Genomic DNA, 26,875 nt, shown 5'->3' on the forward strand with positions numbered 1-26,875 from the left:
CACTCCGGCTCCCCCGGCTTCCGGCTCCGGCGCGGCGCGGCGGGATGATGGCGGCGGCCTGCGGGCGGCTCCTGGGCCCGGGGCGGCAGCGGGCGGGCCCCGCGGCAGGTGAGACCCGACCGGGGCTCTGGGGGTTTTGCTCCCCGCCCCGCGCTGCGGTTGACGCGGGGTCGGCTGCACCCCAGCGCCGGGCCCCTCCGTACGCCAGGCCCGTGCCCTGACGGGCAGAACGGGAGTCCGTGTCCCTGCCCCCAGAGCGCCCGGGCCCCGGTGTGCTGGGCGCGCTGCAGCGCCGGGAGGGAAAGTCCGTCCCTGGCAGGGCTGTATAGGGGCAGTCCCGGTATTCGGGGCGTTTTCTTCTATGGGCACCTGTTACCCCCTCCCCCTCGATCTGTCACCCCAGTCCCTGCCCCAAGGAGCTCGCGGCCTGAGTGCGGGTGTTCGCCGTGCAGGGACGGGCACTCGCCCAGGCCTCGCTGGCTGGCTCTGGCGCTAATGCTCAGGGGCTAGCGGGTTGCCCTGTGTGGGGCTGGGATGAACTTCCCTGCTCTCCCCCCCCCCCCCCAAGTATTTTGGGAAAGTTCTAGGGCCTGTGTCACCTAGGACAGAGATCAGACTAGATGGTCACAATGGTCCCTTCCGGCCTTGGCGTCAATGAAGGGTCAGATTGATGGTGACTGTTGCCGTTGGGTTGTGTTTTTCCCCCCTTCTTTCCAGTGTGTGGGTGCGGTTAACTTGCCAGAATTATCTGGGTGTATCTCACTTAATCATTTCCCTGCCATTGTGGGGGCCTCAGGCACTGGTGCACCTCTGTGTCTCCTGTTCTCTGCCTGTGGCACATAATAGTTTAGTCTCCTGTAGGCTGTAATACTTTGGTCTGATTGAATCAGTTGGGTTTGGAGTGTGGGTATTGCATGGTATTGGTGGCCTGTGATATACAGACTGGTGGTCCCTTTTGGCCTTTAACTGTATCACTGTTGGCCAGGCTTCAAACAAGTTAGGACTTGTCTACATTGGAAAGTTGTAACATGTTAACCATTCCAGTATAGTTAAGACTCTCTTAGCATGAATGCAGTGGTATCCCTATGCTGGTGCTTTATAGCAGCATAGCTATTCCCATACAGGAAGGGGAATAAGCTATATCAGTCTAAGATTCCTTTATGCTAGTTTAATTGTGTCCACACTGGGGAGTGTACTTGTATAACTTTAATTTAAAAAAACTCCCTAACTGAAATAATTGCACCAGTACAAAAACTTGATAGCTACAAGTTTGAAAAAGAAAATGGTGTTGATGTAATAGACTTCTATAAAGTATTTGACTTTGTACCACATGACATTAAGAAACAAGAATGATACAAAATCAACATAGTACATGTTAAATGGATAAAAAACTGGCTAATCATCAGGCATAGGTGTGTTTCTTTTGGGGTCCTGGAGGGATGAGTTTTTGTCCCTACACTATTTAACATTTTTACCAGTGACCTGGAAAAAAAAAACACTATAAAATCATCACTGTTATAATTTGCAGATGACACAGAGATTGGGAAAGTGGTTAATAATGAAGATGAGGGTCACTCATTCAGAGCAATCTGAATCACTTGGTAAGATGGGCTCAAACAAACAATGTGCATTTTAATACAGCCATATGTAAAGTCATCCATCTAGGAACAAAGATTGAAAGCCATACTTACATGATGGGGAACTCTGTCCTGGGAAGCTGCAACTCTGAAAAGAATGGATAATCAGCTGAACAGAGGCATATATTAGTTGTCATACCCTGGTGAAATCTGCAGACTAGCTCGATATTGGCACCATTTCCTGATTCTTAAATCTGCTGCTTAAGGCAGTCACATATTGCCCATACATGTCCCTCGTAGGTGGACCACATAGCAGTTGGGTCCTGCCATAGGCAATTGTGTATGACAGACATGGCACCTCTGCTAGAATCACTAGTACTCAGGGCTTGAAAAAGTGAGTGGCAAGCTTGGGTGGGTGAAAGAAGAGATATGATTTCATCAAAAATAAAGGGTGTCCCGCCCTAATTACCTTCCAAATATAGACCAATGCCAGTTGTCTTCCTGAGTCTGCAGGCAGATAGCTTGAGTGCCCCTTGATGCTTAGCCTTGGCTAACAGCAGCAGAGTAAAATTAACAAAGATTTTGGTTGGGTTTTTTATTTGCTATTCAGAACCCTGTAGGCCTCAGTGAAATAGTCAAGAATTATGTCAGTTTCATGCTGCTGGTACTCCGAAAAACTATGAAGTACAGCAGAGGCAAGCACCAGAGATTTTTGTAGGGGAACAAGACATAAAGAGAGTCTGGTGAGGAGTAAAGTAGCAGTGACCATCCTCACAGCAGCCAACAGGAGATGGCACTTCACATTTCTGAGACATCTACTAGCTAGAGTTTGTCAGAAAATATGGAGCCCTTAAGCAAAATTCAGGGACAGCAGTCTGGTAGCAATCCCATCAAATGGGAGAGGTTGAGCTACACACCAGGGCATTCATAATGGGAATCGTTAAACGTAGGTGTGGCCAGTAGCAGGATGCTTGTGAAAGCACTTTGAGATCTACTAATGAGAAACAGTATACAAAGAGCTAAATGTGATTATCTGAATAAGCTGGCTGCCTCATGAGCTTTAAATCCAGACCTACATTTGATTTGTTCTACCAGTTGGTTATAATAATAATCAAAAGCAGAGCGCATAGTCTAGAATCATTATGTTTATTTGGTTGTAATGGGCCTTTTCCAGACATTTGTATTTATTGCACTCTGGAGGGTGAAAGAAGGAGGCAACACAACTTCCAACATTCCTCCAAAGCAGCTGCTTAAAGGAGCTGTGCAAACACTTTCTTCTAGTTAAGCAAAGAACTTCAGAGACAGCTTCTTTTTCGTTCAATTGCTGTCTTTCTTATTTATTAGCCCAGTTTTCCAGGGTTAGGCCCTCCCTGTTAATTAGCAATTGTGCAGGTCTAATTTCTTTCCAAAGAAAATCTCTCCAATTTTGTGACTGCAAAAAAGAAATTAAAATAATTGCCCATCAGAAAGCAACCCTTCCGTTAGGGGATTTTCATTAATCTCTCTGGATATTTGGTCACATTAATGATAATCCTCCATTCCACTCTTCCTTTGCCATTTCAGTTGCTCATTGTCTAGAGCAGGGGTGGGCAAACTTTTTGGCCTGAGGGCCACATCTGGGAATAGAAATTGTATGGTGTGCCATGAATAGTCACAAAATTGGGGTTGGGGTGCAGGAGGGGGTGAGGGCTCTGGTTGGGGGTGTGGAATCTGGGTTGGGGCCAGAAATGAGGAGTTCGGGGGGGGGGGTGAGGGCTCTGGGGTGGGCCTGGGGATGAGGAGTTTGGGGTGTAGGAGGGCTCTCTGGGATGGGTCCGAAGGGTTCGGAGGGCAGGATGGGGGCTGGGGCAGGGGTTGAGGTGCAGGCGCCAGCTGGGGGTGTGGGCTCTGGGATGGGGCTGGGGCTGGGGATGAGGGGTTTGTGGTGCAGGAGGGTGCTCTGGGCTGGGATTGAGAGGCTTAGAGGGCAGGAGGGGGATCAGGGCTGGGGCAGGGGTTTGGGGCATGGTGGGTGGTGAGGGAGTGCAGGCTCCAGGCGGCGCTTACCTCAAGCGGCTCACGGAAGCAGCGGCATGTCCCTTCTCCGGCTCCTACGTGGAGGCATGGCCAGGCGGTTCTGCACGCTGCCCCGTCCACAGGCACCGCCCCTGCAGCTCCCATTGGCTGTGGTTCCCGGCCAATGAGAGATGTGGGAGTAGTGTGCAGAGTGAAGACCCCTGGTTGTCCCTACATGTAGGAGCCGGAATGGGGCCATGCCGCTGCTTCTGGGAGCCATGTGGAGTGGCACCCGACCCTGCTCCCCGGCTGGAGCACCGGAGCGGGGCAAGCCCCAGACTCTGCTCCCCAGTGGAAGCTCAAGGGCTGGATTAAAACGGCTGGCGGGCCGGATCCGGCCCACAGGCCGTAGTTTACCCATCCCGGTCTAGAGCGTTAGATGTAAATAGAGAGCCCTGATTTAGCCATTTAAAACAATCTTCGTGCTCAAGTTTTCTGTGTTTTTTAATCCCTCCAATTGATGCTGTTTTACAGCCCGCTTGTCTGTGAGAAGAGAGACGGTACTTGGAGTCAGGGAAAGCCAAGGCATATGCGTGTAAAAACCAACGTCCCCCACTCTAGAAAGGTTTCTTTAAGGCCTCTGCACTTACACTGGTTCCCTATGTTTCACTTGTCACTGAAGTGACTGCTTGGAGAATGAATGGCCAGAGAGTTACTGGAGTTATCTGCAGTGCTCTCTCTCTCTCTTCTCCTTTGCATGCATGGAAATGAGGGTGTGGGGAAGCTTGGTGAGGCTTAATGAAAGTTGCAGAGAGCCACCTTGTTTTGTCCTACAAATATTCTATAACTTGTCACAGCCTTAAAAGGGTGAGAGGCTTCTATGCAGGGAAGGATACAGCTAACCGTATCCATTAAAGAAATAGTTCAGCGCTGGAAGGATGCAACACAACTATGTATAGGCTCCTGGAACATTCCCCTGTCTTGGTGAAAAAAAGAGATGTTATGCACAAATACAACAATATTACATTGTTGCAATCCACATTTGGAATCTTCTAGCTGATACTGTCACTTACTGTATGTATTCCGTGTATGCTGTAGAAGAGTGATCCTGTCTCTGTTCTGCTCCCTTGGGATATTGTGCATTAGGGAAGAGTTCTTGATTTATTACATACTGTGTCTTGTTTCTGTCTCCTGCATTGTGGTGCTTTTCCCAGCAGTGCTCAAATTGACATGGCTCATACTTACTCATTAAATTACCAGGGACTGATAAATGTTACTGCTTATTTTTAATTCTCTCTCTTCTCTTCTTATTAGCGTCTCTGTTGTGGTCTACAGTTCGAAGCGAGCGATCTCAAAGCACTTCACTACAGCAAGGGTAATGTCAACATGTTGCTCTGCTTCCGTCTGAAATACTAACCCTCGCTTCCCCTGCTCCCCATTATTGTCTCCCTCTCCCTTTCAGTGACCTGGTATAGATAGAGGTACCTGCAACTGCCTGAGCAAGTCAGTGTACAGCTTCAGTCAGTGCCGCTCCTTGCTTTAGCCAGAAGGGGTCACTAAAGAAATAGAAAATTACTCTATGCTGGGTCCTGGAATATATATGACCTAGTAATTATTTTCTGTCTCTGATTTCTGCAGTTCTAAAGAGCAAGATGAGGCACTCCCTTTCCTTTATCTCGAGTGCTTGAGAGAGAGGGTTTTTACTCTGTCCCTGCATCACAGAATATGGCACTGACATTAAGCCATGGAGCCAGCCCAAAAAGGCATGGTTCTTTAGAATTTTTTGATAACATTTGGTTTGTGTTTCTGTTAAATGTAGGCACTTTAAAGAGCACTAATGGGCATTGCCAAGTAGATTGAACATAACTCCCATGCTATTCATTTTACCCTGATTTACTAGTGTCTAGCGTTTCCCTTGAATTTGAAAATGCATGTTGTAATTTTCACATCACTTGATAACTATGGAAACTACTGCAGGGAAGTACTGACCAGAGCTCTCAGGAATTCTTTGCTCCCTTTTTATGTCAGGGACAATTTTATGGTATTTGGACAGTTCCTGGCTGTTTTAAGTTTCAGAAGCCAATGCCTTTCTGGCCAGCCCATCTGAGACACATTACCTGCACAAAAGAGAAGATGGTACTGAATCAAACACTATTTTCTGAAAATGTCTTTGCAGTGTCATTGGTTCTTACTTATTAAAATATTTATTCCTTATTAGATATGGGGCATTTTAACTGTTTGTCTCTTTGAATTAAAACATCCTGCAACTGTTAGGATCCCCTTAGACATTGGAATATGCAGAATTGTTCTTGATGGCAACTATTACTTAGAGTATTTGCAGGGGAAGGTAAGTTTCTGCTCCATGGTGGGGCTTGCGTAGCAAAACATACAGCTGCTGTGAGGAGTGAGAGTGGAACTTAGGTTCTGTTCCCACTGCCGCTGACTCAGTATGATTTTGTGTAGTTCACATAATCTCTCTATGCCAGTTTCTCCTTCTGCAAAGCGGGTATGCTTCAGTGCTTACCTTCTTTGGTAAAGTGCTTTGAGATCTCTGGGTGAAAAGCATTGTATGTGTGCAAAGTATTGTCCTTTAGAATAATCATGCTTTTCCCTCCATCATTCTATGGAACAAATGAAAAGCTTTCATAGAAAGTCATGAAGCAAAGGTGTTAGCTGTTGCCACAACCCTTCCAAAATGTCACAACTTGTATGAGAGATCATAAGAGGTTCCTAACTCCAGCAAAGGTTACTCAGATAATTTTTCCACCTAAAATCACACTTCTTAGATTTTAAAGCCAGAAGGGAGCATTGTGATCATTTAGTCTGACTTCCATTTTATAGCATATAGGCATTTTCTATGTACTTTTTCATCTTCTAATTAAAACTGTTGAAATATTTGAGCAGGGTTTTAATTGATGCTCAACTCTGAAGTTTATCGCAAATAGGTATTTTCACTAGTGATGTCCCAGTTCCTTGTCAGTCATCCCTTCATTGGCCAAGCAAACCAGCCAATGTAGTTGACATACTATTAGTTGAACAGGACTTTTCAGGTAACAAGGGATTTTTTTCAATGTTGGGGCAAAGAATCCCCCACAGTGACAGTCTTGACTGAAGCAGAGAGAATCCACTCAGATTGCTGACAGGAAAACACTGATGGATGCTGGCTTAAATATCCCTGCTAGCTTCCATTCATCAGCGTTGTGGCAGCCGCAGAGGATTTGCTGCCACTCATTGCATCCCCAGGACACTCTGAAACTGTCACTTAATTAGAGCTGTCATTGTGTTAGCAATTTTGACATTTCCAGCAGTTAAGGTAGCGGCAACACCTCAGAGTAGAAAGTAAATCAGCCTCCTGGGAAGGCCTATTCAGCACAGAAATTAGCAGCCAAGTGCTTGGGCAGTTTGAGCTCTGATGACAGTTCTTTTGAATTGTGGATGTCAGTGCTGAGTGCCCTTAGGGAAAGTCAATCTGTGGTACCCAGTGTCATCCAAGTATAATGCTCTGTTCTTCCTGTTAGCTGGATTCTCAAGGAGATTCCTCAGGAAAGAATGTCTAGCACAGGGGAGGGAAAACTATGGCCCGTGGGCCGGATCCGGCCCATCAGGGCTTTCATTCCAGCTCGTGGGATTACCAGCCCCGTGGCTCAGCAGGGCTAAGGCAGGCTCCCTGCCTGCCCTGGCCCCGTTCTGCTCCGAGAAGCGGCCAGCATCACTTCCCTGCAGCCTCTGGGGAAGGGGGGCAGGCAGAGGGCTCCATGCGCTGCCCTCACCTGCAGGCACCACGCCCCTCAGCTTCCATTGACCAGGAATGGGGAACCGAGGCCAATGGGAGCTTTGGGGGTGGTACCCACAGGCGAGGGCAGCACATGGCGGAGCTGCCTGCCCCACCCCACCCCCAGGAGCCACTGCCAGACATGCTGGTCACTTCCAGGAGCAGCGCAGGGCCAGGGCAGGCAGGGAGCCTGCCTTAGCCCCGCGGCACGCCGCTGCCACCCCAGAGCTGCTCAAGGTAAGCAGCAGTGGGCCGGAGCAAGCACCCCAAATCTCTCCTGCACCCCAACCCTCTGCCCTGAGCCCCCTGCCACACTCAGACCCCCCCCTTCCCTGAGCCACCAACCCCCTGCCACACCCCGCACTCATCCTGCACCCCAGCCGCTTGCCCTGGGCCCCCTCCTGCACCCTAACCCCTTGTCCTGGGCCTCTTCCTGCACACCGCACCCCTTCCCATACCCCGCACTCCCTCCCGCACCCCAACCCCCTGCCCCAGCCCTACATTCATGGCCCTGCATATAATTTCCCCACCCAGATGTGGCCCTTGGGCAAAAAAGTTTGCCCACCCCTGGTCTAGCGTGTAGAAACCCTTCTCTTGGTGCAATCAGGAGGTACATCAGGAAGTAAAGGAATTTGGATCACAGCTATAAGAGGCACAGAAAAAATGTTGAGGATATAAGTTGGAACATTTAACAAAATTTGCTGGATCTCATTCAATAGACCAAGTCTGTATAAAGTACAAAACTAATAACAAACCACAGCTTCGTGGCTGTGTATATGAAACACTGCTGTGCCAGCTGGCACTAAGAACTCCTGACCCCTTTGTATTCCCCCCAGAATGGTAACCATGGTCTGTGAGGTGGATCTGTTAGCGAGTTGGATCCGGTCATTCAGAGAACATGCATTATATCTACACAGCAAAAAGAACCCCTCATTTGGCTGTGCCAACTGCTTCAGGCTTGCAGGGCTCAGGCTGCTGGGCTGTTTCATTGCTGTGTAGACTTCCAGGCTCGGGCTGGAGTCTAAACTCTGGGACCCTCCCACCCCACAGAGTCCAAGGTCTACACAACAATGAAACTGCCCCACAGTCTGAGCCCGAGTCGAGTAGTAAAAGGTGAGCCTCGGGTGTCTAGTTGCTGTGTAGACAGACCCACAGTCAGTTTACCCCAAAACCCAAAGCAAATTGGAAAGTAACAAACAAGCTCAGTGGTACTTACTCAAGATAGTTAGTCCAAAGCAGACTGCGAAGAGTTACAAAAGGATCTCACAAAACTGGGTGATCGGGCAACAGCATGGCAGATGCACGTTGGAAAACATAATCCCAAACATACATACAAACTGATGGGGTCTAAATTAGCTGTTACCACTGAAGAAAGATTTTGGAGTCGTGAATAGTTCTCTGAAAACATCCACTTAATGAGCAGCAGCAATCAAAAAAGCTAACTATATTAGGAACCATTAGGAAAAGGATAGATAAGACAGAAAATATCATAATGCCACTATATAAATCCATGGTACACCCACACCTTGAATACTGTGTGCAGTTCTGGTCACCCTATCTCAAAAAAAGATGCAATGCAATTGGAAAAGGTACAGAGAAAATCAACAAAAATGATTAAGGATATGGAACAGCTTCCACATGAGGAGAGATTAAACAGACTAGGACTTTTCAGCTTGGATATGCAAGGAGTCTATAAAATCATGAATGGTGTGGAGAAAGTAAATAAGGAAGTGTTATTTACTCCTTCATATAACACAAGAACCAGAGGTTAACCAATGAAATTATTAGGCAACAGGTTTAAAACAAACAAAAGTATTTCTTCACACAATGCATAGTCAGCCTGTGGAACTCATTGTCAGGAGATGTTGTGAAGTCCAGAACTGTAATGGGGTTCAAAAAGAATTAGATCAGTTCATGGAGATTAGGTCCATCCTATTAGCCAAGATGGTCAGAGATGCAACCCAATACTCTGGGTGTCCCTAGCTTCTGATTGCCAGAAGCTGGAAATGGACAACAGGGGATGGATCACTCAGAGATTGCCTGCTCTGTTCATTCTCTCTGAAGCACGTGTCATTGGCCTTTGTCAGAAGACAGAATACCGGGCTAGATGGACCATTGGTATGACCCAGTAAGGCTATTCTTATGTTCACAAAGGGGCTTTTGGACTAAATAAAGTCTTTCAGCTCAAACGTTGTATTAAAGCAGAAATTTCCAAGAGGGATGTTAGCAGCTATCAGTGTCATCATTCAAGATGTGCAGCTGGAAGCTTAAAAAAAGCAAGTTTGTAATCTTGTATAGAGAGCCCAGCTGTGGTTCTCAAGGCCCTCACTAAACTATCAATTTAGCAGAGAAGAGCTTTTAAAAATAGTCCTCCTAGAGAGGGACAAGTAACGTGCATGAGTGATTAATCTCCAGTCCCCTGAGGCTGATTTAGGGACATTATCTTAAACCTTCTTTTCCTTCTAAGGCTGCATCTGTGCTGGGTTGTTTTCTGAAATACTCTCCACCATTGTTAACACCAGTGTAGCAACGGGGAGAGTAGACAATGTAGTGTAGACAATGCTTCAGGCAGCCACCAGCATTTAAAGCAGTCTAGGCCTGCTCCCACTGAAGTCAATGGCAGTGGGGTGGGATCATGCCTCATGTCATCTACACAACATGGTGCTAAAAGCCACTGATAGTCCCTGGCACTTTATGTGCACCAGCATTCCCAGCTGTAGCTGCAATGGTGTCATCAATGGTGTGAAGTTAAAGTCTGGTGTAGCAAAGGCCGAAGGAGATTTTAAGCTAATCTCCAGCTCAACGTCAAACTGCTTATTCTTAAAGGTCATTTTTGCATATTTTGGCTTGTTGCATTATAATATTGAAGAAAAAACTTGTCCTCAACTTGTACTGTTTATACGGGAGGGGGGAGGGGACGACAAATGAGCTATTCATCTCCTTTCTAGCAAAGCTCTCGGGGGTTCTCTGAACTTTGTTGTGTAGCTGATTGACATTGAGCACTGGGAGTAGCAGCTGTTTCTGTTTGAGTACAGTGCCTTTTTGTAATTTGCAAGACTAACTCTTAAGCAAGACAAAGCATTTTCAGCATTTGGTTAAACAGTCTCTTCAAACAGGCTGCAATTTCCACACCTTTGAAAAGTGCCTACTGGTGCCTTAATCGTCAGAATGCATCAATGTATTTCATTACTGAGCCTGCTTTTAATATGGTCTTTCTTGAGGCAGCTGCTCAGTTGCTGTGATGGGAGTTGAACAAATAGTTTGGGGAGATAGGAATGGGAATTTTGCTCCATCAAAAGCCCTCTTACTGTACCAAGTTTTATCCTGACTCTTATGGGAAGAGGATATTTTTCTTGCTTCATCTAGTTAGACATCCCCTGACTATCACACAGAACACTGGAGTGGGGAGAATCAGTAACCAAAACTTCTTTAACTTGCTCAGTGGCTGATCCAAAGCCCATTGACTGGAAAGTTCCCCACTGACTTCAGTGGGCTTTGGATCAGGCACTGAGTGCTGATGAGTGAGCTGTGTCAGGAAGAGAACCGTAACTCCTGAGGTTTTGCCTCCCTCCGCAGATGGCAGAGCAGCCCTGCTTTTCACTCTCCCGCCATGTAGGAATTTTATGTGCATATGCTATTGACTCTCGTCTTTGTTAATGATTTGGGTCTCATGGTAATACATATTTGTAATAGCTGATTCACACCTTATTTTTGACAGAATTATTGCCAAAACATCATTGTCCTCACCCCCATGGCCTGAAGTCAAACTGCCAGATCCAATAGAAGAGGCAAAGTTCCATGCAGGTAAAGGTCTCCAGCTGCAGAGCCTAGCAGCACTGCTTCCATACTGTTGTTGGCAGTCTGAAAGGCTGTAAGACAGCACATCCTTGGTCTTCTGAGTGGGTTTTGGTTCTTCTCAGTCTTCTTCATGTTTTTCTCTCATTCCACCCAGCATATTTTAGAGAGGGGAGCTATTGCACTGTCTACTGGGGCCATGGGATGCTGCATTTAATGAATGTAGTTCACTCAACAATGGAGAGATAAAATATCAATAAATAACTACATGGATCATCAGCTACTTGAAAAAGAGCCTTCAGCTCCAGACCTCCTTTTCTGGATTGTTTTCATTCTGCTCTGTGCACAGCACACACTGCACCACTCGCTATTGCTCAGGTGACAAATTAATGTAATGAAGAAAAGTGTTCGTCCCGCAAGTACTGTTTGTTGACACAGTGAACCATAAATTTTTAATATCAGCACTGGGGGAAATAAATATTGTACTGTTTGGTAAAATGTATCAAATCCGCCGTTGAGTCTGATTTGCACAGGGCTCTCTGCCTTTGAGCCATTGTAATTTCCAGGCTTCATGACCTCATAGATATTCATGGTTTTGTGTCATTCCATACGATGTGTCCACGAGGCCTCTTTCCAAACCAACTGGCTTGCCCCTCCAGAGCAAGCTCAGAATATTAGAGCTCTGACTTCTACTCACAGCTGTAAGAGTATTTGAGTTCTACCTGCCAATCTTGCCCTCCCTCGCTCAGTTGTGCCTGGATATGGCCAGAGATATTTTATGTAAGATCACTCCCTGTACTGCAAAAATGCAGATGACTATTAATGATAAAATGGCAGCATTTCGTTGATGTGAATTTCCTTTTTTAAGGATCCGATCATGAAACTGCAGTCGTTTCAGCTCAGATAAAATTATAGGCCAAAATTTTCAAATATAAAGGTCTGAAGTTAGGCTTCTGAATATAAGTAGTTTGAATTTCAAATTTACGGAGCACCTACAAATCTCATTGACTTCAATGGGAGATGCTAGTATTGTGTGTGACAGGGTGCCACTTGGAACTGGGGTATCACTGAGCCCTCTGACTCATCAGCTTGGGCTCCGTCTCACACCTTGCTGCTGTGACAAGCTTTAGACCGCTCTGAGTCCGACACTCCCACCAGCATTCTCACAGGCAGGGACATACCCAGCTACAGTTGCATGCAGGCTTTGGCCAGCCACTGCATGAACCAACAATAGGGAAGCTGCAGTCAAATAACCCCCACTTCTCCAGCCTAAGACCCCAGAGCAGTACCGTCCTGCCCTGTTCAAAACCCCAGCCAATATGAACTTATTACTCAGTTCGTCTCTTCCTCAATGTGGAGAGGAATATGCACGCTTGTGGTAACCAAGCTGGAATTTTCCCCAGACACTTCAGTCAAAGGCACACTGGTTTAGATTAAAACATAGAACAAGTTTATTAACTACAAAAAGATAGATTTTAAGTGATTATAAGTGATAGCAAACAGAAAGATTGGATATGAATCAGCAATTTCTCACCCTGACTGATGATACAAGCAGGCTTGCAGCTTCTCAAGGCACAAGCTGCACTTGCTTTGTAGCTTGGGCTCCCCACCCCCGTTCCAAGTTGTTTTCTTTCAGAGCTTCTTTCGGGTGTTGAGTTGTGGGGGAGCGAAGAACAATAGATGATGTCACTCCCTGCCTTGTATAGCCTTCCATGTGGCAGGAACCCTTTGTTTCAAACTTGGTTCCCAGACCAGTTTGTGGAAAAATACAGGTATCCAAAATGGAGCCCAGAGTCGTGTGGTCTAGTCACATGCCCTTGCAGCCATTACTTACAGGCTGTCTGGAGCCTTCTCAGGAAAGCTCACCAGGTGGGGGATAAGCTTCTCCTAAGGCCTATTGTTTTTCCTAACGGCCCATTACCCTGAATAAGCCCTTCACAACCAGCTATCTAGGCTGGAAGCATTTTGTCTAGTGGGTGTCACCCAGGTGTAACCACATTTGAAATACAGATACATAGTCAATATTTATAACTTCAGATACAAAAAGGATACATGCATACAAATAGAATAATGATATTCAGCAAATCATAACTTCTCCAATGATGCCTTACATGACCCATCTTGTACAAAATGCAGCATAATTATGCCATAATCATATCATAATAATATTACTATGACAAAGATGGGGTATAGTGTCACACTTTGCATTACTGTAAATCAGCCTACTTTTATTTAGGAGCCTAAGTAGGAATTTATGAGCCTAACCTAAAGCACATAGGTTTGAACATTTTGCCCACAAGGATATTGACCACAATGGAATAAGCTATTCACGATCTTGAGGCAGGCAAAACTTTTTCCCAACAATATCATGAAGTGCAGTTGAGGTCACTGGAAAGGAGATGGGGATCACACTTCTGTCTCTGAAGCATCTAGTAGTAATAACTGTGAGTAAAAGGATACTAGACCATATGGACATTTGGTTTGTTCCTATGTGCAATACTTTCTGACCATAACATAAGCTCCTTGCTTAATTGTAGTGGGAATAGCACTGACTTCTGTGATTAAGGTTGCGTAATAGTTTCCATCTAGCTCCCTGTTTTCAGTTGCTCATAACTTTGGGTTTTTTGTGTGCCTTTTGGGATAAAACATTCCATGCTTCATCTTTTTCTGAAATGGGATTTTTGTTTAAATTCTGAGTAAAATTGGGTCAGTTATTTTTGAGCACAAGGAAGGGGGGAATATACTTTTCCTTATTATAAAAAATACTCATTTTCTGAACAGCTTGAGAGCTGAAAGGCCTGAGGGTAGAAAGTTGAAATTTGACAGGGAAATAGCCCTCATTAGGAAGTGCCTTTGAGTGTTCCCATAAAGGCAGAGTTTGATTTGACTGAGTTATGACTTTTAAAAATTGTGGGCTTTGCTTGTGTGGAACATTTTGCATAGCCAAGGAAGGCTGCAATGCACATGCATGCATGGATAATCTCTCTGGGAAGTGTACAATAAGGGGCAGAGGAAGGGACCCTGCTTGCTTTGTGAAATACACAAGATCTCAAGCTTGGGCTTTGCAAGTACAGTGGAGCCACAATTTGCAGAGCCCTGTGTACCTTACAAAGTACACTGGAGCCCTTCTTCAGCCCATGTGAATTTTGTAAGGTTTTCAGGAGTTACGGGGTGGCTCCTGTACACTGCGGGATGCATCGAAGGCAGAGTGGGGCACTCTCATGGAACACCTTGGATCTACAGGATAGGGCATTCCAGTGGTGTCTAAACAAATGTTTCAGACTTCAGCAATTCGATATAAGCTGCAGCAGTGGAAACTATGTCTACATTAAGGGGTTGTATGGGTTCAGCCAGTTCAGCAGCTAACATCCAAGTGTAGACAAGACTTCAGTCTTTCAAGAAGGGAGATAAAGTCCATGCTTATGAAACATCATCACTGTTCAGCCAATCCCTGCCACCCTAAGTAGGACTACTACTCAGATAATGGTTTCTGTGGGAGGGTGGCAGGAACAAAATGTGTTGGTGTTGAACAGCTAGCCTTTTCTGATGGTTTTTCTCACTGTGGCCTATCCCTGATGTACTCATTAACTCACCATTTGTTAACAGAGGTCGTGCAAAAAGTGAATGAGATGATTGCCACTGGGCAGTATGGAAGGCTCTTTGCTGTGGTTCACTTTGCCAGTAAGCAGTGGAAGGTAACCAGTGAAGATTTGATTTTAATGGAGAATGTGCTGCCAGCTGAATGTGGAGACCGAATCCGACTGGAGAAGGTAAAACCCTCCCGATGTTCAGGATTATGTACGTTAACTTGAGAACTCCTAGCCCGCCTTACGTCGGTGATTGTTTGTGACAGACATGAGACTAGTCCCCACCCATGCAGCCCACTGTGGCTTTGGTTCTTTCTCCAGGCTGCCTCAGTTAATGCAATTTGGGGGAAAGTATATCTATTTCATCCTTGGGAAAGGCTGTTGACCTCTATTCATTTATTGAAACGAGGTCACTGACCAAATGATCCAAGCCACCTACTTACTGTTCACGATGCCTGCTTCATTGTTTCATAAAACCCTAGGGGTCCCCCTACCTGACCAACAAGTCAAGAAAACTCCATTCGTCCATATGGAAGGCAATAAAACTGACTCAGCAGGATTAGTGGATGTTGTGGTATTTAAGATTGTGCTGAGGGCTGGAAGAGGGAGCTGGCTGTTTATAAAAATAAATAAACAAAAGATTATGGGAAACTAGTGTCCCTTGCTCTCCCCTACCACAGTAGCCCTCTGTAAGGTTTAATATCATGGATGTGTTTCCATAGAAAATGTTTACACGACTCAGCCCCACCAGTTCTGTGCTAACCACAAGGATGTGGTGTTGTTCTTTGGGCTCATTAGCAGAAATGCCATGGATAGAGGCCAGCTTTCCCAACATGGCATCATAAATGGGAAGAAGTTCCCTTAGAACTCAGAAATAATTTCAGAGAAGTCCTGAATATTCTCCTTGGATCTGCAGAAGCTCCAGTTCTAACTGTAGCTACTTGCAAAGCCTTCACGTTGCTGTGATTTTAATTATCCTCTTATTGACAATGTTAGCATGATTTACATCGGAGAGAGATGGACTGAATTGCTCTGCAGATTTCAGGCTCCTTCCCTCTGTGTAGGAAAACAGACAGTTTGCTTTACCCATTCGGTCCAAAGTCGTAAACATTTCTCTGTTGGATGTTTGCATTCACAGACATGCTGCACAAGAAAAGTTTGTTGTTTTGAAATTGACAACATTAATCAGCTGATGCAGCAATCTGCCCAAAAGAGACTGTACATCTGAAAGTGATGTAAGAGTTGATTCCTCTCCTGAGCTTCCATGATGTTCATTGTATCTGTGGATGAGGAGGGCATGGAGGGGATAATTGTGGGCTCCTGGTTAGATATTTCCAACCTAATCCACCTCTAACACTTAAATGACCCCACAGAGACTCATTAATCCAAACTTTGGTTGAAATACCGTGAAGTGAGGCTACACTGGATTAATCTTTATTCATCATAGCCAAGTATTTATTTGCCGTGTAATAAGATATGGAATAGGCCACTTTTCTAAAGGTTTGTGGCTTTAAAGCCCAGTATCGAGGCACCTTTTCTGGTAGCTGCTGGTTGAATCCTTGGGTGAGACAGGCAATTGCAAGAAGCAGCCTGCTGAGAGGGCAGAGTGGGTCAGGGTGAAGAAAGTCAGGCATTTATGTTTAATCTTCCAGTAAATCCAGACCATAATCCTGTCAGGTTTTTGCTAACAAATGTCTATCTGAACCAAAAATCAAAGCCCTAGTTATATGTGCAACCCTTTTAACTGCTGCAGTACAGTTAGTGGGGAAAAGAAATAGGCTGTAGAAACTCTGTGTTTTAAATACTTCTCAGTCTGCCCAAGTCTTGACTGTAGGTGCTGCCTGTTCTCTTACTTAAGCAGGCAATTTAAATTCCCTGAACCAAAAGACTAGTACGTGGCATGAATCTACCCTGGATATCTATTTGTTTGTTACTCATCTAAATGTGCAGAAAGAAGAAGAATGAAAATGTTGCTATTTCCCTAAGGAGTGTATAGCAACTGCTATAAAACTCCAGTGATCATAGCAGCTATGTTCACAGGCCTTGGCATGAAGATCTTAGAAATTCAGGGTCTTTATTTTTTCCTCTGCCTTTTCTTCCACTGTCTTACAAATGTAGATAGAATCAAAGGGTTTAGGGCCTCTGATTAGTGTGTAGAGTGTTTGTAAAACACGCTCTGATAGAATAAAACCTAGCCCTTGCCTGGGAGAGTGTTTATTGAATAGGTCTGTTTCTTGGTGTGTTGCTCTCTTTCAGCAGCAGATTGAGGCTTGAAGCTCATAAAAATGCAAATTTTCCAACACCCAAGCCTCTAGGATACTTGTAAAGTTTTGATAATATTGTTTCTAATTACATTGCGACCACTGGCAAGTGACCCAAGTGCATAATTTAATCTCTCCAGGTTTTGTTGGTTGGTGCCGATGACTTCACGCTAATTGGAAAGCCACTTCTGGGGTAAGAAAGACACACTTTATAATAACGTATCTTCAAGTCAGCTGACTGCCCAGTGAAATGTTTTCAAGATTCAGCCCTACCAGGGCTGCGGGCATACAAGAAGTCTATGCAGCATATTGCAAGCAGTGCTGAGGGGGTTGTGCATGTGTCACTTCTCTTAGCATTTGTGGGGAGTTAGGTGCGCACATCAAAGGGATTAGGCCCCTAAGTCTGTGACTCTCATTTGATCCTAGAACTAAATCTGCTCTTCTAGTAACGTAGAGCAAAATAGTTAAGGGTTGAACACAGCTGTAACATATTAATTGGATGAGAAAGTGAATCCAACTGCTGATGGGGACAGTGTGGAGGCATCTTACTCTTACATACACTTAAAGACTGTAAATCCTCTCATAGAGAGGAAGAATCATAGAATATGAAGGGTGGTCTTGTGACGAGTACCCCCTGTTCCTGCTCTGTCTATCTCCCAGGCCAGTCGCAAGACAAAATTAATCAATGTTTCTAACGTGCTTTGAGATCTTCAGATGGTAGAACTGTAAAGCATTATTATTGTTACTCATTGTACTAAAAATAGGAAACAGACTGATGATTACAGCAATATTTTTTCACTTCAAATATTTTAATATGCCTGTGGGGCTTCTCAGGGCAGAATGTGTTAAGTAGGGGAGGAAAATTCATTCTGTGGATTGGGCCAAATCACATTTTTAATTATGGCCCATGGGCTGGGAGATCAGACTATGTACATTCCTCAGACCACAGCAGAATTCTCCCTGATGTCACAGGCTGATATGCATAAAGATCAAGGGTTGAAAGATGGGGAACTGTATGTAGTAGCCTCACTTTTTGTTATTATTTAAGTGCCTTATTGTCATATTGAGTATCACGTATTGGGTAAATGCACTTCCCTTTAGTGTTAAACTTCCTTCCTTCCTCATCCTCCTTCCTCTCCTGTCCTTGGCCAGATCTAGGTGAGAGTGATTTGCTGGTATAGTTTTTCAGGAATATTATACCAGCAAAGCACTCATAGTGTGGATGCAGCTTATACTGGCAAAGCTGCGCTTGTGCTGGGATAGCTTATTCCAGTCCCCCGGTGAAATAAAATATATCGGCAAAAGCGTGGTTTTACCAGTATAAGCTGTATCCATACTTGGGGTTTTTGCTGGCGCAGCTGTGTGGGATTGCAAATCACACCACTGACCAACTCAACTGGGCTGGCAAAAGCATGTAGCATAGACCTGGTCTTTGTGTTTCTCCTCTTTTCTGCTCTGTCTATTTCCCTCCCTGCAGCTTCTCTCAGTTTGCATGCCTCCCCTCCAGCTTCGTTCCCACTCTCTGCCACATCTCATCTGCTACAGTGTTCAGCAGCAAAATAGTTAATGTTGATGTGTTGCATGACAATGTTAGGCTTTAGCATTAACACCCCCAGTGAAATGAACTGAGAGGAGAGGGAGCTCACACCTCTCAGAGCCTTTATTTCAGGCTGTGTGTATGCATAACCAGGAAGGCAACGCTGCATTGATTCACATTCTGTTCTTGGCTGGCCAGTTTTCTTTGCAACCATAGCCTCGTCTACCCTAGGGATTATTTGTAAAACATTTGCACAGTCACTATCGTGCTAGCAGCATTGGGAGCCCTAGAGTAGACAAGGCTTCCGTGGCTGCCAGCATTTTAGACCTGAAACGCTGGGGCCCACGGGAACCTTGTGTACTCTGGGCTCCCGACACTGCTACCAGCAGAGGAAGTGAACCAGCATTGACATTTGTGGGGAATTTTTGCAAAAATACAAGTAGGGCTAGAAACTTAATATCTTGCAATGAAAGCTCAGATTTTGCAGACTCCGAGTAAGTTGTAAGTCACCTCAAACAGGCCATGTTTTTGGCACCACTTAAAGGAACGTTCCTCCGGCAATGCAGATCTTTCTGCACAGTGCCCTAAACTCTGCTAATTAATTGCCAGCATGACAGTACGCTGGCAAAGATATAGTTGTGCACTAGCCTTTGGGCACACACTGAAACACAGGGCTTCCCTGGAGATTTTGGGGAAGAGGAAAAGCCATCATTTGGTCTCCGTATATGCCTCAAAAGTGGGGAGGCTTTGGCAGTGTGACTGACTGCAGCCCAAACTGTTGCGTTTCAGTGTTAGGTTACACTGAGTTAAAAGTAGTGGAGGAGAGGAAATGTGTGTGAAATAGTGAAATAGAAGTGTGGTGTGGTGTCCCATTAGGGTGACCAGATGTCCTGATTTTATAGGAACAGTCCTGATATTTGGGGCTTTGTTTGATATAGGCACCTGTGACCCCCCAGCCCCGTCCCGATTTTTCACACTTGCTGTCTGGTCACCCTGCATCCCATCCTCTCTTTTGGGGCTTTGGGGAAACTCTGACATACGTACAAGCTGCCCACTACTATGGTATGAGACAAAGGAAAACAGAGCACCACCTATTAGAGATGGTAATATTTGTTCATAGATCCCTACTTTCCCTAAGACACAAGTGTTTTGAAAGATAGATAACAGCTTGGATTAATACAAAGACTTTTTGTTTTCCATTGGCTTAAAAATCAACACATAAGAGAACGTCTGAGCCAGTGTCCGTGCAGTGCAGTCCATTTCAGCTGCGTTCCTTGATCAGTCTTGGAGGTGGGTAGGAACTGGTTCTGTTTTAGACAGATGGTCATTTTAATTTTCCTTAGAAATCAGATACCTCCCAACAAGACACTCCTTTAACATCTTTAAACAAAACAAAATGTCTCTCTCCTCCCACTCCCAGTAACCCATACCAAGTGCCAAGTCTGTGATCGGCCTTGTTCTTTGCAACCATTTCTTGTCCAGTGTTTCTATGCAAAAGCAATATTAAGTTGTATGCAATTGTCATTTCCTTAGCTTTATAACTTGTACAGTATTGTACACCCCCCAAAGCTGCAACGGGAAATGATTGTGACCCAGAAATCATAGCACCTTTTTCACTGCTTTCCAGTGAGGTGTTTACACTCTGAACCATTGCAAAACACCCTAAGGCAATTTAGCCCTAAGTAAAGGAGACATGGCGTCCTTGGTGGTTCATGTGTTAGGCAAAGAGCTCAGCTTACTCTAACCCTAGATCTTGTTGATCAGATTTCTTTCCATTAACGTAGCCAGCTATTTTACACAAGGCTTCCTCTTGTCTGCTTGCCCAGGTTGGCCGAGGCTACAGACTCCTGGTTGCCAGATGGCATGGTGCCACACTGCCTCTTTCTCCCAAAAAAGCCATGTTGAAGTTCACCTGCCTCCTGTCAGGAGAGATACTCCTGGGAGTGATATAAAGATTGTCATCAGTAAGCATCTTGATACTTACGGGATGTCCCCTGCATGGATTATATTCATTATTTAGTAACAATCACTTTCACACCAACTTGGATATAGGAAGTTATTGTATGAATTCCTCTTCCTTATTAGAAAAACCTAATCTGGAAATTCTGGCGCCACTGAAGTCAGTGGGAGTTTACCATTCAATTCAGGGGGGGCAGGAGTTCACCTCTGTGATTGCATAAGGCTAACAGCTGAGAAGTTTAATAAACCGTTACTATTTATTATTTATATTGCTCTAGCGCCAAGAGGCCTTGATTCAAGATTAGGGCCTCATTTTGCACCGCACTGGACAGATGCCTATTGAGAGCGAGAGTCCCTTCCCTGAAAAGTTCAGTCTCTCAGACATTCAGCCCTAATGACTGATTCAACAGAGGGCAAAATTCACACTGTAGTCAGACACACAGCTTGGGTCAGATAGCTTTGAAACTTGACTTGCAGACAGAAGTTGCTTCTTGACACCTGGGCATGCTTAAGAATAGCATTTTGGAAGGTCTGCTTGTATGTGTGTTGCTGTGGCTCAGTACACATGTCTGTAGGACAGTGTGTATCCAGCACCTAGAGAAGGGAGCTCCCTACTTGGGTTTGTATAGATATTTCCCTAGTGTAATACCTCTGGCTGAACACAAGTAAGGCCCATGAGAGCTGGGACACCTGGCCCGCCAGTAACCAAAGGCTCATTTCTGGACCAGCTTTCCCTGCACCACCACTCTATTTTTCATACTTCTGGTTGCTTGAAGCCCATTACTGCACTACTAAAAATCTTGACTACTATTTGCTTAAAACAGCTCACAGATTTTAGTGTTTGAATCACTCTGTCCCCACTGATCTTGCCTTCTGAGTGTCGATTACGTCCATGTGATTCCACAGCACAGCTGCTAGTGTTAGTGACTGGACTTGCTTACGTGCACGGAGTCTAATCCTGCAGTAGTGAGGCAAGCGGGAGTCTAGCTTTCCCATTGGCTTCAGGCACACGGTCAGGCAGAATAGCTCCCTAATCAGAAGACATTTTTCATAAAATACCCCTATACCCTGCTTTTCTTTGCCTTTGCTGGTTTCTTTTCTAGCATTGCTGTTCCGTGCACTTAGAGACCCTAACTGTGATTGGGGTGTCATTGTGCTAGCTGTGGAGTACATCCTTTCTCTGGGTCATGCTCTGCTCTGTAGCTCATTTAGATGTGGCCAGTAGCCATATATATTAAACTGTATTTGTTCCCTGTGTCTGGCTGCAGAATATGCAGATAGGCTGATTTTTTGTGTGTGTTCCTCTAAGAATTCAGTCTCTTATAGATATTGTATTCCCAAAGGGTATATGTTAATACTGATGGTGAATGTTTCAAAGCCTTTGGCCCTTTCATGATCTTATTGGAGAGTTGTTTTTTTCCTTACATGCAGACTGAGTCATTTGTCAGGAAAATGTTCTTTACGTGTCCTCTGGCGAAGAAGGGAGCACAATAATGAGCTTTTAATGTTGTTTGGGGTGTTATGAAAAAGTGCGTCCTCCACCACTACCATTCATTACAACCAAAACTTCCCAAAGCACAGGACTGGGTTTCCTGTCCTAAAATGAGGCTGATTTGTTATGAGAGAGAGGGACAGTTGCTCAGGCAGGTAGCTCATTCTTCGGTGTGGAGCTTAAATTGCCATCCTTTCTGTCCGCCTCTCTAGGTGGCAGTTAAAGATTCCAGGGCGCTCTTCCACAAGGGGATACCTCAGTGGTCTTGACCAGTAGTTCTCCTCTCAGTAGCATCCAGCATCCAAGGATGTGTGTGAGAGCTGTTGCTGAATGGCGAATTCCATGTGTGTTTGCACGCTGAGTCACTGCCCTTTCAAGAGAGAATGCCTTGCATGCCAGCTCGTGTGAGATGGGAGCTTTTGGAACCATGCTGCCCTGAGTATCTTTCACAGGGAAGGGAGGATGGGAAAGATTTTATCACTGAGTGATGCTGACTGTGGCAATAGGTTACAGAATCAAGATTTTAAGGCCATATTCTTCCCTTAATAATCTCTTGGCAAGCCTCCCACAGGTGTCTGTGAGAGATCCATTCTGGATCTAGGAGAGCATGAAGTCCTGAATTTATATCTGGACTTCTCCTCCAAATAAGATTGAAATCCCAGGAGTAAATAGACAAGGTAGACAAAGGGTGGGAGGAGAAAAAGAGGTGAAATGACTCATGCAAGGTCACACAACCAGACAGAGAGCAGTGTTCTATTAGCTGCATTATTGGACACAGGATCAAGTCCTGCTCCTCTTATCAGGTGAACAGTCCATTGTCTTCTCTAGGAATAGAATCATAGAAGACTAGGGTTGGAAGAGACCTCAGGAGGTCATCTAGTCCAACCCCCTGCTCAAATCAGGACCAACTCAATATTCAGGTGAGTCACACTAGAGGAATTTAACCTTCAGTCTATAAATCAAAATGCCAGTGCTTGCTGTCTCTTTTGCTTTGTAGAAAGGGGAACAGCTTTGGTCTTGATGAAGGAAGAGCTCTGTAGAAGAGTTGCATCATTTCAGGCATTCACAGCACTGGGAATTTGGGATTGCCAGCTCTGAGTGTCGTTGCAGACTTCCACTGTTACTCTACCAGCATTGGACATTTCTAATTCCCTCCCAGTGTGGCAGAGAAGTACTGCCCTGCAGACTAGTGTGACACTGACCCGTTAAGACTTGCATAGTCAGTCCTGTGTTTCTTCAGTGCAAAGCCTGCAAGTGGGCACTGCTGAGATGGATTTACCCACTCAGCAGCTGGGGACCTTGCAGTTTCCACAGGACAGGGTTTTGTCAGAAAGGTGCATTACTTTGTGGTAGTCTTCCAGGGAGTCTGCCCATTGATTAGAGAAGACCGTCATTAGTTATGCTGTGTTTCTTTCTTTCTTTCTTTTTTTTTTTCATTTTTAAGGAAAGATCTTGTCCGTGTGGAAGCCACAGTTATCGAAAAAACAGAATCTTGGCCAAGAATTAACATGAGATTTTGGAAAAGGCACAATTATCAAAGGAAGAAAAGTAAGATGAAAAGAATATAGCACTGTCACTTCCCACTGCCTTCATGGCCCAGGGCCACAGGATCGGTACAAAATGCCCTCGCAGCTCAGATCCCAGTGACATAGGCATAGCACACAATGTCCTTGCAGCTCAGAGTATGGACAAGGACATGGTATGCAATGCCCACAGGAGTGACCAGATGTTATAGGGATGTGGGCTCAGTACCCAATACCCTCCCAGCTCAGTGCACAGGGACATGATCCCATTACACAGTGCCCTTGGAGCTCAGAGCACGGACACAGGCATGGTACACAGTGCTCACAGGAATGCTCTGCTGACACACAGCACAGGGCTATGGGCTCCATACACAATGCCCTCGTGTCTTACAGCACAGGGACACAGTGCCCAGAGGAGTGCCCTGATAGTTCGCAACACAGCAACATGGGCAGGAGACACAAGTCCTGACCGTTCTGAGCAAAGTGACCTCATTTCCTTCCTCCGCTATCTGACACTCATTGCCAAAAAGACCATTTAAAATACTGTTTTCAACACATGGAAGTGTTGCTGTTCTCCTTCCCCAGCCTCTAATCTTGCATATTTATCCACAGATGTTAACAAGTCTAAACAGCATCTTGAACCAGGCCTTGATTACCATGTAAATGAGGCAGCTGTAAAGTTTCTTCCTGAATTGTCAACAGGAAAAAACAGTGAGGTAGAAATATGAGTGAAACCTGTCACACTCTCACAGGAGCTCACCATTCGTGCTCGTACCTTTGCTCAGGCTCTGCCTACGTGAGACGGCTTTGCCAGTATAGTTATACCTACGTAACAATACCAGCAAAACTGCGCTTTTGCTGGTGTAGTCCACTCCAGCTCTCTCAAGTGACACAAGTTGTGCTGGTAAAAGCACAATTGTTTCGGTATAACTGTGTCTACGTGTAGGACTTTTGCCGGCACCACCGTGTGGATCATGGATCGCACCTTATCTACCCTGCATCAACATAACTGTGTCAGCAAAAGCCGGTTAGTGTAGACATGGCCTTTGGTCCAGATTTTTAAAGGTATTTAGGCATTGCATTGCTCAGCATCACAAAGCCTAACTGATTTAGGTGCCTAATTCTCATTTTTTTTCTTGCTGATGGGATTTAGCTGTCTAAATGCCTAAATCTCTTTGAAAATGATATTTAGGCTCCTAAATCAGTTAGGCATTGCGGCACTGTGAACAGCAGTGTCTAAATACCTTTACAAATCCGGGCCTTAGTGTATAAGATACTTTAATGCATGATCTTATTTTTCTTCTTTCATTCTTTTTCAGTTATCGTGCAGCCACAGACGGTCCTCCGGATAAACACCATAGAAATTGCTCCCTGCTTGTCATGATGGATTGTTGGTCTAGTAGGGCTAGGTTTATTTTTACTGCTTTAGGAAGTATGGAAATAAAGAACTCTTGTCACTGAAAAGTCTTGGGCTTTTTATTATTGGCTATAATGGAAACCTATTTTTACTTTTTTAACAAACATTTTTTGTTGAAATACTATTTCAGCTTTAATGATGTTTGTTTGTAACCAATTCCTTCTGAAATTCAGAATCCAAGGATCATTGACAAGATGTTTAATTCCACTCCAGTCTGTCTTTGCCTGAGCTCCAGCACTCTCACAAGCAGAAGACAGGCATCATGGAAAAAATGAAAGCAAGTGGTCAGCTCAGCTTTTAAAATGGACGGAGATCTAATGGTGTAAAAGAGAAAAGCCATGTAACTTCACAGCCTTGCAGCTTAGACCCTGATCCAGCAAAACATTTAAGCATGTTAATAGCCCCATTAATTTCAATGGAACTGCTCCTGTGCATAGTTATTCACATGCTTCAGTGCTTTGCTGGATAAGGTCTAGTGCACGAACATAAACGAACCCTACAATCAGGTCAATAGACATTGTGTGTAGCATGTGATTCCTCCCTCTCCTCATGACACAATCGCTACTGTTCCATTCTTTGGGAGCTCAAAACCAGAGTAGTATGATATGATCCTTGCAGTTCTACAGCTCCAGAGAATAATGTGGTACGGTATGGTACATAACAAACATGGGGGCGACGGGAGAGATGAACCTGGTGACTGAAGGACTTGGAATGCGCTTCATGATGGGGCCAATCGGTGCAAATCCATGTTAATGATTAGCAAGAGAGGATGCAGCTGAGGAGTTAATCCTCTTAAAGGTGAACCTGATTATTTCTAAAAAGCTGTTCAGAGTCCCAACCCATTAGCAGAAGTCATATAAATAGCCTTAGAAATGACAGATCTCTGCCGTATTTGAAAATGTTCTTTTGGCTGAGTTCAGGGTCCTTTAACAGCTGGTGACACTAACATTTAAAGCAGAGAAGAGGGGCCTATAAGCTCTTTGGGACAGGGCCTCTCCTTTTGCTCTGTATATGTACAGTACAGTGGGGCCCCACTCCCTGGGTTCATGAGTGGGACTCCTAGGCACTATTTCAGTACAAATAGTAATGTAAGGAAGTGTTGGCAAATGTCCTTTTGGCTAAGGCACTGAATGGACTCCAGAGATCTGGATTCAATTCCCAATTCTGCCACAGACTGTGTGACGTTGGGCAAGGTGTTTAATCTGTGCCTGAGTCCCCATCAGTGTCTGGGGATTGTATTTCCTTTTCCCCACCTGTTGTCTGTGTAGATTGTAAGACCTTTGGGGCTGACTTTGACTGTACTGTTTGTGTACAGCGCCCGGCACAGACGGAACCTAATCTCACCTGGGATATCTGGGTGGTTCTGGAATATAAACAGTAACAACAGGATAGAACTGTTTTTACCACTCCTCCTGTGAGAGGTCTCTTCCAACTCTGATATTCTGTGATTCTATGTTTTTGGATTGTAAATTGAGGTTTTTTGATGTCACTTTGTGGCTCTCGTGGTTCCTATCACTGTTTGGGAATCCACAGATCATGTTATTTACATTAACGCTTGCAAACTGAAATAGCTTGCTTAGAAATCGGAGGCTGTCCCCACTGTTTGTGCACTTCCTTTTACCCTCTGTGCCACATTTTCCTGCTGGTTGTAGGACTCCTCTCTTGATCAGACATGCACCCTCCAGCAATTGGAACTCAGCTGCAAACAGTTTGCCTGAACAATTCTAAGGCACTCAGACATAAGGAGCAGCATTCAGTGTGATGAGAGAGAGAGAGAGAGAGAGAACTGCTTTTCTTAGATCTTTCAGCACATTGTCAGAGTAGCTGTCAGATTCCCTGCAGCTACTACATAAAGTAAAAAATGGCCCTTGCTCAGCGCTTCCTGGGGGGGTAAATAACCTTTTCAAAGTGGCAGAGACTAAGCCCAAAGAAAGTGTGTTGAAGAGGGCCAAACATCTTA

General features: G+C 45.0%; 1 protein-coding gene across 4 annotated transcripts; it reads left to right on the plus strand.

Moving 5' to 3' along the window:
* The first annotated feature begins 30 nt into the window (after positions 1 to 30).
* On the plus strand, positions 31 to 24,962 carry MRPL21 (mitochondrial ribosomal protein L21). 4 transcript variants are annotated; one of them, XM_043517910.1, is made up of 8 exons: positions 56 to 108; positions 1,529 to 1,601; positions 4,887 to 4,947; positions 11,063 to 11,148; positions 14,746 to 14,909; positions 17,128 to 17,180; positions 23,420 to 23,523; positions 24,818 to 24,962. In XM_043517910.1, the coding sequence occupies exons 2-8, from the start codon at positions 1,529 to 1,531 to the stop codon at positions 24,880 to 24,882; spliced, it is 606 nt and encodes a 201-aa protein (XP_043373845.1). In that variant the 5' UTR covers positions 56 to 108; the 3' UTR covers positions 24,883 to 24,962. The 4 variants fall into 4 exon arrangements, with proteins under 4 accessions (XP_038260621.1, XP_043373845.1, XP_043373846.1 ...); XM_038404693.2 differs by lacking the exon at positions 1,529 to 1,601 and having other exon boundaries at positions 31 to 108; XM_043517911.1 differs by lacking the exons at positions 56 to 108; positions 23,420 to 23,523.
* Positions 24,963 to 26,875: the final 1,913 nt, after the last annotated feature.

Source organism: Dermochelys coriacea, chromosome 6 (assembly GCF_009764565.3).
Source record: "Dermochelys coriacea isolate rDerCor1 chromosome 6, rDerCor1.pri.v4, whole genome shotgun sequence".
NCBI lineage: Eukaryota > Metazoa > Chordata > Testudines > Dermochelyidae > Dermochelys > Dermochelys coriacea.

Bases quoted from the DNA above. Each gene is read 5' to 3' on its own strand.
- MRPL21 (XM_043517910.1), top strand. From the start codon at position 1,529: ATGACACAGAGATTGGGAAAGTGGTTAATAATGAAGATGAGGGTCACT. The intron at 1,602-4,886 runs GTAAGATGGGCT...TCTTCTTATTAG, and splicing joins AGAGCAATCTGAATCACTTG to CGTCTCTGTTGTGGTCTACA. The intron at 4,948-11,062 runs GTAATGTCAACA...TATTTTTGACAG, and splicing joins AGCACTTCACTACAGCAAGG to AATTATTGCCAAAACATCAT.